The sequence below is a fragment of the Anopheles coustani genome, chromosome 2, assembly GCF_943734705.1.
Source record: "Anopheles coustani chromosome 2, idAnoCousDA_361_x.2, whole genome shotgun sequence".
In the NCBI taxonomy this organism is placed as follows: Eukaryota; Metazoa; Arthropoda; class Insecta; order Diptera; family Culicidae; genus Anopheles; species Anopheles coustani.
Genome location: NC_071289.1, coordinates 47,779,414 through 47,792,593, shown reverse-complemented (window position 1 = coordinate 47,792,593; position 13,180 = coordinate 47,779,414). Strand labels below are relative to the sequence as shown.

General features: G+C 38.3%; 3 protein-coding genes across 7 annotated transcripts in view; 1 reads left to right on the top strand and 2 right to left on the bottom strand.

Moving 5' to 3' along the window:
• Window positions 1–325: 325 nt before the first annotated feature.
• LOC131263197 (multivesicular body subunit 12B) lies at window positions 326–2,553 on the bottom strand. Its single transcript, XM_058265364.1, has 6 exons — window positions 2,346–2,553; window positions 2,188–2,208; window positions 1,598–2,109; window positions 1,377–1,518; window positions 1,139–1,312; window positions 326–1,054 (listed from the first exon to the last, which is right to left on the bottom strand). Exons 3-6 carry the CDS (start codon window positions 2,053–2,055, stop codon window positions 935–937), a joined length of 894 nt encoding a protein of 297 aa, XP_058121347.1. The 5' UTR covers window positions 2,056–2,109; window positions 2,188–2,208; window positions 2,346–2,553; the 3' UTR covers window positions 326–934.
• Window positions 2,554–3,661: 1,108 nt separating this feature from the next.
• On the top strand, window positions 3,662–4,871 carry LOC131264475 (adenylate kinase 8). Its single transcript, XM_058266774.1, has 5 exons — window positions 3,662–3,769; window positions 3,833–3,959; window positions 4,235–4,417; window positions 4,472–4,711; window positions 4,819–4,871. Exons 1-5 carry the CDS (start codon window positions 3,662–3,664, stop codon window positions 4,869–4,871), a joined length of 711 nt encoding a protein of 236 aa, XP_058122757.1.
• Window positions 4,872–8,259: 3,388 nt separating this feature from the next.
• The window catches only part of LOC131265530 (homeobox protein extradenticle), a 43,510-nt gene continuing 38,589 nt past the window's right edge, over window positions 8,260–13,180 (bottom strand). For 4 of the 5 annotated variants that reach the window (XM_058267810.1, XM_058267811.1, XM_058267808.1 and 1 more), the window contains 4 exons: window positions 12,972–13,152; window positions 12,795–12,905; window positions 11,684–11,831; window positions 8,260–11,614 (listed from right to left, as the gene is read on the bottom strand). In XM_058267810.1, the coding sequence (XP_058123793.1) occupies window positions 11,333–11,614; window positions 11,684–11,831; window positions 12,795–12,905; window positions 12,972–13,152 (722 nt within the window). In that variant the 3' untranslated portion in view covers window positions 8,260–11,332. The remainder of the gene's footprint in view (window positions 11,615–11,683; window positions 11,832–12,794; window positions 12,906–12,971; window positions 13,153–13,180) is intronic. The other variant, XR_009178276.1, reaches the window with a different exon arrangement.

Sequence of the window (13,180 nt, the reverse complement as noted above, 5' to 3'; positions counted from 1 at the left end):
TCGTTATTGTGTACTTGTGTGAGTGATCAAGTTACCGGCAAGTACTTGCCTGCAGTGCGAACGGCTACTTGCCACTTGCCTGCTTACTTGCCACTTGCACTTGTCGACGTGCGAATCAGCCTTAAGTGTAAGTGTAAGAATAATCGATATGTGATAATAATTTGAAGATATGAAGATTGGAAAAATATACGGAAAAGGTGTTAAGTTTTTAGCTATCGTTTATATAGTTAAAATATGTTGAAATTGAGCTTAACGGTTAGAACCAATTTCTTTTGAGAAAGTTATTTCGAAAGAAAAAGTAGTAATTTCAACTATTTGAATTATATTTCGATATTTTTCTAAAATACATTGTTTCATGATCACTGCATTCGCATTATCAAAACAGGCTACAGGAAGAACTCAATAGAATATATATGTATGACTAAGTGTTTTGTTTCGCCTTTTTGTGGTTACAAATATTTGAGAGCATTTGATTTTCCAAACCGGTGTGCTAATACTTGTGTTTGTGTAAATTCCTGCTTGCCTACGGGGTATGTATTGTTATTATAACTTTTTGTTCACAATTGATTTCCTTCTTCAACTTTACCGGTTTAACTAAACAAAAGCCTTTGAATATGTACAATTTTCATAGTTCCAGTTACAATAGAAGGCAAGCTACAATGGCATTTTGTTGTCACTACGAGCGACTGTAATGGAGTTTCATTATTCGATAGAAAGATTTGTTTGTCGTGCTGGACTTATCACCTCGACAGCATGGGTTTGAGAAGAAGGGAAACAAATCTATTAAGCCCTCAATCGGACAGACAGGACCGAAGATAGTATTTACGGCAACAAAGAAGAACATTTGTTTGTAAAGTAAATATGCTGAAAGCAGCTTGTTGTTCGGGAGTGTAAAGCAAACTAACAGAACTTATTGTGTTGAGCACGACAGGAATCACTGGAAGAACGGGTTTGTGTTTTGAGCATTTGAGGTTTTTGTTGTGCATAGCACCTGTCTCTCTAAATGAAAGTCATATTCCATGTTCACACTGATTGCTTTGTAAAATACGGGCAGCTACAAAGAAAAAACGAACAAACCATATTAGTATGTGAATTGATAAGTATGTGAATTGATGATAAATAGTACTTCAATACTTACTGCCGCGGTATTATGCTTCAAAGCCGGATTAAGGACGAATGGAACACCTTCCACATCAGTATGTATATTGAGAGTTCCGGTCGAATACATAGGGTGTCTTGGTGCAGCTCGTTTTGGTGAAAGCTGATACGAAGGACGTAATTGGACGTATTCGTAGTCCTGAGATTCTGAATTCTATATACAAATTAAAAAATCAAGAATTGACAAGCGAAAGGTATAACATTTAAATAATACGTACGTTGTTAGTTGGGTTTGCTTGAAGCTTTAAATTCTCTATAGTTTTTTCAAGCTCTGTTATAGCTTGCTTAGACGGCACGCTCGGCGGAGGTCTGTGCGGCACAGGGCATGTTTTAAAGCACACCAAAATGCCATTTAAATCGCTACAAGATGACAAATTACGATTAATTGACTCTTATTATTGATTGGCTGTCCTTATCAATTTATGCAACTAAGACTTACCCGGCCAAAGTAAACCCTTCCGGCGCTTGACGTAGCCTTGAACATAAAATGATGTCCGTAACGGCTTGCTTGGCAGAGCCTTTTTTAGTTAGTCGATACACGATTTGCTTCTTGCGCCATGCTTTCTGTTCCGTATCAGCTGTTCGCGTAAGCTGCGAGAATCCGTCTGGAGTAACTTCTTTGTCATTTATGATGCGTAATGTCTCTACGATGTAGTCCGGGAGACCTTCAGTCTTTGATTGGCAAAGGTAGCGTGTCGTTCGCTTTCCAATAAGCATTTTCTCGCGCCATAAGTCTGCATCCTGATCTTGATCATAAGTTTTGTTGATAGGTTGGAAGTTTGGAGGACATTTTTCAAACTCTTCCACTAGCTGAAGCGATGTTATTGGCCGATTATCGGGCAATGCACCGATCACAGTGTTGAGAATATTTTTCTGCTGTTGTGTGGTCGACTTCATTGTGCTTATTATTGTTGATTAGCGATTATTGCTGGATATAGAAACACCTCGAACCTGTGGCGCACGTATACGATGTTTATATATTAAATCACTTATTACAATCTACTTACAGCTTACAGTACTGCTACTTACAAACTGTCTTTTCTTGTGTTTCTGTTTGCCACGTTTACAGCATGGAGAGAATCGATATAGAATGAAATTCGTATTTTAAATGGGCATAACCCGCATCTGCTGCATACGATAATAGAATCTGGAATTCCCCATCAAGAGCCCAACAAATTGGTTCTTACCGATCAATGTGTGATGATTCATTATCAACAATAATGACAAATTTGAGTTAACACCACTCTATAAAAGGACTCCAGTTAAAAATTCTTTATTAAAAGAGGAATGAACTACGCCAATGCAGTCGCCTAATAATGATTCTCATTTTATGTTAAAAGCGAGTTATTCTTGTTTTTTTGAAAATAAAATAACAAAGAAAGAATGAAAACAACACCGCAGATGTTGTTAGAAACTTTGTTACAACTGGTGTTGACAGAATCGGGATTCGGAAGACCCAAAGATTTGATCCCTACACGGATTCCAAAGATTCGAATCCCATTTGACGAAATAAAAGATTTGATTCGAATGGGACTCGACTCACACGCTTTTCACTCGGGGTCTACACTACAGCGCGACGTCGCCTGGCAGGAGCTGAACTCCATATAAAAAAAACCTTGCGTGATGTCGCGCGAATCGCGCTATGTTTTTTTTGCATGGAGTTCAGCGCCTGTCAGGCGACGCCGCGTTACGCGACGGTGCAGTCTAGAAAGCGTGTCAGACTGCACCGTCTCGTAACGCGACGTCGCCTGACAGGCGCTGAACTCCGTGTAAAAAAAATCTAGCGCGATTCGCGCGACATCGCGCAAGGTTTTTTTTATATGGAGTTCAGCTACTGTCAGGCAACGTCGCGCTGTAGTGTGGACCTCGAGTAAGAGGGAGCGCGATGAAAAGAGCGCATCGAGCGAAAGGAGCGAATGGAGTGGAAAGAGCCAAAGGAGCCAAAGGAGCGAAAGGAGCGAAAGGAGCGAAAGGAGCGAAAGGAGCGAAAGGAGCGATGTTGTCACTCCTTTTGAGGAGCGGAGCGAGGTTGCCAGCTCTTCCGATCCTTTCTCAACACTAATCCAGAGGTGCATGAAGAATAGAAAATAACATACGCTTATAGACGCGGTGCGTGGGGACGCAGCGTGTGTGTGGGACGCGGTGCAAGTTCTACGCGTTGAAACGCACTCGCTCTCAGCTCACCGTGCACCGCCCACACTCTCATCGCGTGTTGTCTACCCACGTACGAGTGGAAGCAAGAGCGAATGCGAGATTAGAGCGAGAGATCCGAGCACTGGCCGACAATTTTAGACTGGGTAGTACCAACAAGGTAAAGAGACATGAAAAGCTGTGACGACCCAAACAAAAAATAAGTTTGAGGCAAGTACCCTTGCAGCATTAAATATGTGGCATGTGCGAGCTCAATTTTGCATGCGATTTTATTCAATTCGTCTAGTAGTCCTTTCCACAATTCTTTTCCGGGCAAACGCTACCCGCTAATCTTTATCAGGTTGTGAACAAAATGGACGTTCAGTCTTACAATTTTCTTGAAATCGAATCTCGTCTAGCGTTCTATCCAACTGAAGTGATGGTGTATTTTGAAAAACATCATATTTTCCAAATTGTATTTGTAAGAAGAATTAACTCCCGCTCTTTCTATGAAATGAGAATTTTATGATCGTTCGCATTCCAGGATTTAATGCTGCTGTTAAACAAAAATCGTCCGCAGTGTATTGAGCAATTTGTCGCGGATAACATTGAATCCATCGCTAAGAAGTACACCTGTACCAATGCTTTCATCAACGCTTCGGATAATATCGGTAAGCGTTAGAAGATTGATTATTTCAATGGTATTATTTGTCAATGTTTCATATTTTCACTTGCAATGTGTTTGCAGGCATGGACAGAATTAGGCATACGTTCAAACGCAGTCTAATTATTGCAGTGCAAGACGTGTATAATATGGAAAAATCAATCCGTAAACTTAATGAAATTTTGATGTATTTAAATTTAGACGGCAAAGATAAAGTTTTTGTTGGAAACAATAGAATGTTGTGGGCAATTGAAAAACACTTTCATATAAATACGAAAATAGACGCATCTGTGTCGAATCTTGACGATGTACACAAGAAAATCGTGGAACGCTCAAACTTTATAAAAATAATCTCACCACACGCAGTGGTACGACATTTCCAGCGGATTGTGATTATTGGACGACCCGGCAGCGGAAAACATCGTATTGGACGCTGGTTATCTGAACGGTTGGGCGTTACCCTAGGTAAGGTATCCTGTTATACAAATTATGCTCGATCATTGCAGCGTTTTGTTCCAGTTTCTATGACAGATTTATTAGCAGAGCATTCAAAAAGCCATGATGGCTTCGGAATGGCCCTGAAGATAGGATCACAAAAGAACTCGTACAGTTCCGAATTATTAGCAGCAATTACTCAACGTAGACTGCTCCAACCGGACTGCCTTACGAAGGGTTGGATATTAACCGATTTTCCAAATACTGCTCATGATGTGGCAAGCTTTTTTAGAATGCTAATTACACCAAACATGTATGCGATGTGTAAGATAAATGAAGAACGTTTCGAGTATAATCTTCTTATTTGTTACTTGTATTTCAGAGTGCTTTTTTTGAATACGGATGAAACGGTATGTTTTCGACGAAAACAGCTTCAAAGAAAATTCAAACCAGCGTGTTGGAAAAACATGATTCTTCAAGCTGAGGTAATTGCCTCTCAATTCTGTATGATAAATTGCATTGCATATAATTTTTTTTTAGATGAGTTTTTACAATTTTCATCAACAATCTATCCGTGACGCTCTGGCACAACAAATGGATTGTGCATTACTACAAATTGATGGGAATCTGTCGTATTCGCATATACAGAAAACCATTCTTGAAAAACTTATGATTCGGTAAAATGTACAAAAATTGTGAATCTGTATAAAAAGGAAACACCAACGCCTTCTTCTTCTTATTTGATGTATATAGAGCGTATTCGGTCATGACTGCACGATTAGCGCTTACTAGAATTTTTCCTTTGGTGTACGTGGATAGTCAAGCCCCTCGTAAAGAGAACAGTGTGGTCTCGGTTGGGATTCGCACTCACGCTGCCGAAACACACAAATACAAAACATCATTTACATGTATGATGTAGCCTTAGTACTACCCTGTGATAGTTTTTCAATGTATACCGACAACTTCAAAATGTTTCTCTCAGTGAGTAGTGATTAGGACTGTGATTTTTTACAACATAGAGTTAACTTGTTTGTCGAACGGTCCAATCGTATCTTCCTGGTCATCTGTTTTGAGAAATGTGCGGTAGTATCTTTCACAGAGATCCACTTCAGAATTCATACAACATAAACGGCTTAAGAATTTGTGAACTAGGAAACCTTTTGAACAGTTAGTACACTTTTAGACATCAATATGACGTTATGATTAGAAGAGTCAATAAGACTTTCGGATTAGTTTGTAACGTGCGAATTCAACGATACTTTATACATAAAAACTTTATTTTTCAGTCTAGTTCGGTCCATTTTAGAATTTGGATCGGTTGTGTGTTGACTCTAGGTAAGCAGTTAGACTTTAAAGGTGGCTCCGAGGTACCGTATCCGACGAGATACCTCTTATGAAAATTCGAAACTTTAGAAAATTCTCGAGAGAAGGCTACAGTGATGTTGATAGATAAGATACTAAAAGCTGAACCCGATGCACCCCATCTTCTGTCCAAGTTACATTTTCATGATCCAGATCCAACAGTTTACAACAAACTTAGCAATACATTAGTGACTACGCAGCTAATGAGCCGATGTCTGCCATATAATCTAGAATGTAAGAAATATTTGTATTACTTGTACTTCTTTTCTCGTCTTGTGATGCCCAGAATGGTGGACAAGTATAAAATAATAAATAAATAAATAAATAAATAAATAAATAAATAAATCATCTATAGTTTTCCATCTTTTCGTTTCCATTTTATTTTATATCATTATAATTAAGTACACATAAAATTTAAATTTAATAGATAGATTTTTAAATCGTTTTCGTATACATACTTTCGTTTCTTTCTTCCAACAGGTTTTGCTGGTTTTGTTTACTTTTCTTCTTGTGTTATTTTTCATACTGTAATTTGATCTCTCTCCTTCTTTGTCTCTTTCTCTGTTTGAATGTCTATTGCCATTCTAATAAACATATCGTATCGAGTGTTTCACCAATTCACTGTGCATTGCTCCTTTTCTAGTGTTGAGGACGTTATTGACAATTTTCCGTTGTTTGCGTAGACTATGGTTTGTGTGGGTGTGTTTTGGTTGCAAAATATGCCATCGTTACGTTTGAGATACATTTTTGAAACTCATGTTCAAAAACTATCACTACGACACTAAAAGTGGACATACTTTTTTAATTTTATTCGAATGAATAAGAATGTATTGTCATGTATTAAAAAAATCTAGAGAAACAATATTGTAACAAGCTCCAATTTGAGTGAACATAGGTGATGGAAGAGTGAACAGTTTGAATTGTTCATTTTTTTTCAAAAATTCACATAAATGTTTGCAAGAGTTTGGAAATTATACATATCTATTGATTTTTTATAGAAACTCATAGGAATACACAAAATCAGAAAAGATCAAAATGTACCTTATCATATACAGCAGTATACTATAATATGACCTAACCGTGTACTCAACCAATCGATGATATTGTGGCATGTTTGTACATGTTAGCTTTTTGATTGCAAACTGCGATGTGGTGGTATATTTTTCGCGTCTATATGGAAACAATGCATTTGTGGAAGGAGGATGTGCATTTGTGAAACTCGACCGTATTTCGACGATGGTTGTAACTTTGAAACGTTTCACAATACACTCGTTTTAATTTTGTTCGCTCAGCACTCAAAAGCCATGTTTCCTCACGTTTCGTTTATTCACAATTTTCTTTATCATTTAATATAATCGGTAGTTTTCTTATTATTCTCTTTATAGTTCGTATACAAATGATTTGTTTGCTTCATATGCATTCCCCGTTTTGTTATTCTTGCTGTTTACTTTTGTTAGCGTTGTGCAATTTTGATCAATGCTACGTTCGTTCACTGCCTTTTATCCCTTTGCCTTAGGTTAGCCCTTCGAGGCGGTTCGCGAGTTGAAGACAACCGAGCACAAGAAATACTTTTCTGTACGTATATTGTCTTGAACGTGTTTGACGTTTGTAATCTTGTTTTTCATATGTTCGTGGCACTAGACTGGTGGCTAAAGGAAGGTTAAGAAGGTCTGACAGATTTTATTTTCTCGCACTTCATAATTGCAGCCGTGAGTATTTGCGCATGAATGCTCCCGATACGGTGGTGAGCATCTTTATTGTTGTTAGTAGCTTGTGTATGAACATCTGAACAAGCATTGCTTCCTGTGTGTCAGAGACAGACCAGTTTTACATCGCAGCGTTGATCGTACGCAGTGGAGACATGGAAAAAAACGGCTACCGCCATTGTCTCCCGTGATCAACATCAAGTAGAGCTCAGTAGGAATTGTTCTATGTTTCAACCGGTTTTTTTGCCTTGCGAATTTTATCCCGAATCAAAACGTATCGTATAGCGAAATCGTATAACTGAGTTTCTTTTTTTATATTTTTGAAGTTTTTCTTCTATTACATTGTCTCTTAGATTTTTGCGTCATAGGGTTTCCTTTTCGTTATATTTTATTATTAGTTCCAAATGGGATAATTTAGGTCCAATTCAATGCAATCCGTTATAGTTTGCGTTTCGAAAAATTTTCCAGGTTTGTCAGAGTTAATAATGTGAAGAAGATTTTTTTTAATATAACAGAGAGAAAAGAAACGAAATATGATAAATGCGCGACAGTGCCTTTTCTGTCGTTGTGTGGAAAAAACTATTCAAAATATATACTTGCATACAAATACTATTCAATTCGTAACATATAATCATTGCCAATGTGTGCAACAGTGAATAAACAAAACTTTTAAATTTCACAACACAAAGTATGACTGACAAATGGAAACTTATCGTCAAATGATGTCTAATTAAGAAAATGGATGTTATCCATTTTTGTAACCTTTACATTATCTACCGTCCATTCGGACGCCATTGCTCATTGCTACTACTTTTCATACGGATTTTAAATAATGTTTCTATTACACATTCATCGTCGTGATTGTATCCAAAAAATCCAAACTATAAAGAATTAGAAACATAAAAATATTACCATGTTCAATGCGATGGTTGTACACTCGACTGCTACATATGAGTAGAAGAATTTTTTAAACTTTACTTCTCTTAGTGTTTTGTCGTTGTCGGTGACTCTTCTGCCTGGCCTTACCGACGATATTCTTTTAGTGTTTGATGAACACTGTGTGATGGTTTATAATTCGCATACACGGTTCTTTTCTTATACCGCAGACTCCACTGCTGCTGCATTTACATAGTTTGTTTGTTCTTTTTGTTTCGCTAGTCCTTAAATATTTTCTCAAGTCCTCACTTAATATTAAATGCCCTATCTTTGCATTACGTTGTGTTTTTCTAAGGATTTCTCGTTTTGTTAATTCCTTCATTCATTAAATTTAAATTACGTATATAATTTGAATGTTTCTGCACCCCACCTATAGTGGCTAGTGCCGAGCTGCCGATTGCGCTAACCTTTGCGCTCGCCAGTATGTGGGGTCGATTTTGCATATAGTGGCATGACACGCAGGAAATGCTCTACTGGTTGTTGTTGCTCACCTTTCTCACAAATGCACACCCAAGCAGCAGACACCCTCTCCGGTCACCTCCGGCATATAATACATATTACCGATGACCCAGTCAAATAAAGTATCCACGTTACGTGGTAACGCACGCGTACCTTGAAGTTCATTGTTCGATTTCGTTAATATTCGTCTAAAATGAAACGCTAATAAATAGTTTCATCCACTTATGGCTCTTCTGGTATGGGTGTTGTTCTTGTTTTGTCTTGATACGTGTAATTTCCTCTTCATCTTTTGACTCGGTCAACTTGTACACAGACGCGTATCGGGGGCCGGAAGTTACCGAGTAAAGAAAAGCAGCATAAAGTGCACGTTGTGAAGGGAGCTACGCAAATGGTTTTATTGGGGTGGTTGAGAGGTATGGTTTATCAAAGCGTTCTTATCATACAATCTGTTCAAAAGACAGTTTAGATGTGACCTGTTGAACGGTACCCGGGGCCGCTTCATCCATTCCTATTGTTGGCGTTTATCCTAATCTGCTGCTGCTTCCCACGTGCTATCCTATCATCTAATGGTATACACAGTAGTTTTGTTTTCTTGCTACTTAATTTATCCATTCATTCTGGTTGTTTGTTGCTTGGTTTCCTCCCTTCTTACCCTAAAGCTATCCTTTCAAAACTATTTTATCCTCACTCCGGTTCGTTTGCCTGTCGTAAGTCCACACTCTTTAAACTATCATTTACTCTTAACTAACTTTCTGAAGTTGGTATATCGTATAATTCACTGCAAGTACCCTTTGGAAGCAAATAACAACGTGCTCCCCCGTCCCTTCGTCCATCAGCAGTCACACAGACGCTCAATCATTCTCAATTTGGTTCGGGACAAACAATATCTTTTAAGTGCAGTTTCCCATGTGTATGCGCATGACAGAATCGACAAAGAAGGTTCGATTTGTCAGAGGTTTTGAAACTGTTTCGTATGAGATTCAGAAAGCCAAAATGCCATAATTTTTTAGCAAATCACAGCAAAGAGAGTTTACGCAAACAATGGGACCAAAACTGAATCCATCACTTACAAGTAGTAAACTATTAAGCTTAAATCATTCTTGGTAAATGTTATACGAAGATTGATGTAATGATCAAGCCGAGTGATTTGTTTGGAGGAAATGTTCATTTTCCACTCTACATCGATGCACACAAGTTGTTAAATAAACAAACATTTTAATGATAGCTAAGGTGCAAGGTTCTTTCCCTTCTCTGCATACATAGAGTTTGTTTATATTGAACGCATCAGCTTGAAACGTTTGAAAGGTGCGTTTGGTTGCGTAACACCAAACGGTTGGTTGGGCTACCATTGAGATGCAATATAGGAGTAGAAAAATATCCATCTCGATCAAATGTTTCCTAAAACCGCACTTGTTTCTATGTATCAAAATAACATTATTTTTTATTTATTTGAATGATGCGCCACAGAATTTGTTGATCCCCAGAGTTTGGGTAATCTACAATGCCAGTGAAATTTGATTTTGGTTCAATAATTTGAGATAACTATCATCTCATTAGTGCTGCGGTCTTGGACATGTGATGTTTGGAAGGATGCTGAAATGTTATTAAACATGTATTAAACGTTTTTGAACCCCTTGTCCCGAACTCTCCGGATGTAACATACTGCATTCATTCATCACCATCCATTCATCGAGGCCGCATCTCAATTTCGTGCAGTTCGTTATCATGTTACGATCGATATTACCAAACAGTACTCGGCTGGTGCTTGCTTGCAATAATAAACTTTTGCAGTGTACTGTTTTTAGCAATTTGTCTGTACGTCGTTGAGGATTTCTATTGTGTGTTGGTTTCACTATCCATTTGTTTGTCCTTCTTTAGCTAACTCACATTAGTTAATTCTTATGAACCAGTATGCTGGGGTGCTGCGGGGACCCCATATTGCCGATCGGTTATCGCTGCATTCTCTTATATTTACTTATCTTTCTTTAAATATATTTACCTGCCACAGAACCTTTGTCTGGCTTTTTACTGCTATTCTGCTTATGTACTCTACGATCCGTATACTTTCCGTGATTTTTGTTGTTTTATTTTATTACGTTTTGTTTTGTGTTACTGTTGTGTGTTAGTGAGCATTTCACTATTTGCACTTGCTTACGCATCAATGGAGGCTACACACAATTTATTCTTTGTTTATCTCCTGTGAAACTCGGTGGCGCTTGTGTTGATTGATTGCGACATTTTTGAAAAGAACCAAAAATATCAAAGAAACCCCTTCTGTACCAGTTATGTCCTTTACGTTTCATTCAGAACTGGAGCTTAGCGTTTAAAACACGGGTCCGTTATTGAAGCATCTGTTATCAGTGTATGGGTTGATGTGTGGGTGTATGTGTGTGGTATGGTGTTGAATAATCGTATTTTATGTTTCGGTATGAAGTTGGTCTACATCCATCCTCGCCACGCTGCTTTAGTATTCTCCAATCACTCAAGGACTAAGATCCTGATGTAGCTGATCGTATCCCATACTTCCATCGTAGGGCTGCTGCTGATCGTAGCCACCAGACCCAAGTGAGTAGCCCATCGAATCCTGTGCAGGAGCAGGAGACATCATTGGCGTGGCTGCACCGCTCGGTGGCCCACCCATCGAGTAAGGAGATGCACCAGCGGCCTTCTTTGCAGCGTACAGATTTGCTTCTTCTTGCGCTTTGCCAATATTCTTCTTATAGCGAATGCGTTTATTGCCGAACCAATTCGACACTTGTGATACCTAGTAGCGAGAAAACATGATTAGTTTAGGCTGGTAGGTTTACTTCAGCACTACATTTTTAATACAAACCGTAATGCCGCATTTCCTTGCCAGTTCTTCCTTGGCTTCTTCCGAGGGGTATGGATTGCTTAGGTGGCTATAAAAGTATTCATTGAGGATTTCTGATGCTTGCTTACTAAAATTACGTCTCTTCCTTCGTGCATCTAGGAATCGTGAACTAAAATAGAAGAGAAAAAAATGTATGAAAATAAGGATGTGAACAATATTGTTCAACTAGTTTTTTCAGCTTCTTAGACGTAATACGACCCTTCTGGACCCTTTCATTGTTCACCTGTTTTTCGACTGCATCGATGCGTAGTAGCATATTTGGATAAATATTGATGTTGTAATGAAATATTGTCCTAATACCATCTGTCCCTTAGTTCTTTTACCTTAATCATTCAAAACGAACTTATTTGAAAATAGTCCATTGTTGAAATTGAACAACATTTGAAACTGAAGATGACTGAAGCTCTTTTCGTTATTGTCGTCTCTCTTCGCTTATAGTTATGGACTGTTGTTTACGCAACGACCCAAGGTTAACTGATAAGCAATGATATCGTTGAAACGTGTAACAATGAAATCAACACAAAAATATAACACCAAATACTAAAGGGTGAAAATTGCTGCTAAAAATTGATATTGTACTTGAGGGATCTTTGTCAAGATGTCAAAAAGGTGTCAATTGTCTTATACACGTGTGGCGTAACAATATTTTTTATCTCTACTGGGACAAGTTGATTCCCGAAGCTCATGGGCTTTACGTCTCTCAGTAATATACACAATGCACATTATTCTGTTTAATTACACTACATAAAAAAAAAATCGGAAAACAACAGGCCGAAGCAGAATCATAGGTCATTTGCTTAAAGAGGAACAATTATTTAACAAAAGTAAAAATAAGCAATTGTGCTTTCCACTTCTCTCTTAATATAGATGCACATTTAGACACGATATGGGTTTGGGTTCCCGAGATATCCTCAAATTTATCCTTATACTTTTGTTTTGGAGGATAATTTAGGATTTATTACGTATATTGCGGAAGTTTATTCAGCTCAACCGTTGTTGTCCAAGGGCATGAAAAAAAAATGGGCAGAAAAGAAAATTGCATTTCATATTTGTTGAAAGAAAAAAAACTTACCGCAGGATCATAACGGCTTCACAGGTGGATTGTTTGAGCTGCATCTGGATGGAGCTAAACTTCCGATGAATGATTTGCACCATTCGTTCAATCTCTTTCGGCGTGATGGGTCTGCAATTAAACAAATACTGTGTATCTAGCGTGGTTCCGATGAGCCAGTGCAGCAACAAATCTCACCTTGTACGACTCTGTTCTCTGAGGAGGTTCATGACGTGTGTGGTGAACTCGCTGCAAGCCTGTTCATATTTTTCCAATTCTTGATGATAGATCTGTCGGATTTGAGCCAACTTTGCCCGATAATCCGAATGCTCGATCGCGTTGTCTTGGCCACCGGTTAGATCAGACTGTGACAGGAAATCTGAGCAGTCAGAAGATGCCAACGAGGA

Coding starts and splice junctions, on each gene's coding strand:
- LOC131264475 (XM_058266774.1), top strand. CDS start 3,662: ATGGACGTTCAGTCTTACAATTTTCTTGAAATCGAATCTCGTCTAGCG. Junction 3,770..3,832: donor ATATTTTCCAAATTGTATTT/GTAAGAAGAATT, acceptor TTCGCATTCCAG/GATTTAATGCTGCTGTTAAA. Junction 4,418..4,471: donor ACGGTTGGGCGTTACCCTAG/GTAAGGTATCCT, acceptor GTTTTGTTCCAG/TTTCTATGACAGATTTATTA.
- LOC131263197 (XM_058265364.1), bottom strand. CDS start 2,055: ATGAAGTCGACCACACAACAGCAGAAAAATATTCTCAACACTGTGATC. Junction 1,313..1,376: donor AAGCAAACCCAACTAACAAC/GTACGTATTATT, acceptor ATTTGTATATAG/AATTCAGAATCTCAGGACTA. Junction 1,055..1,138: donor TGAAGCATAATACCGCGGCA/GTAAGTATTGAA, acceptor TTTTCTTTGTAG/CTGCCCGTATTTTACAAAGC.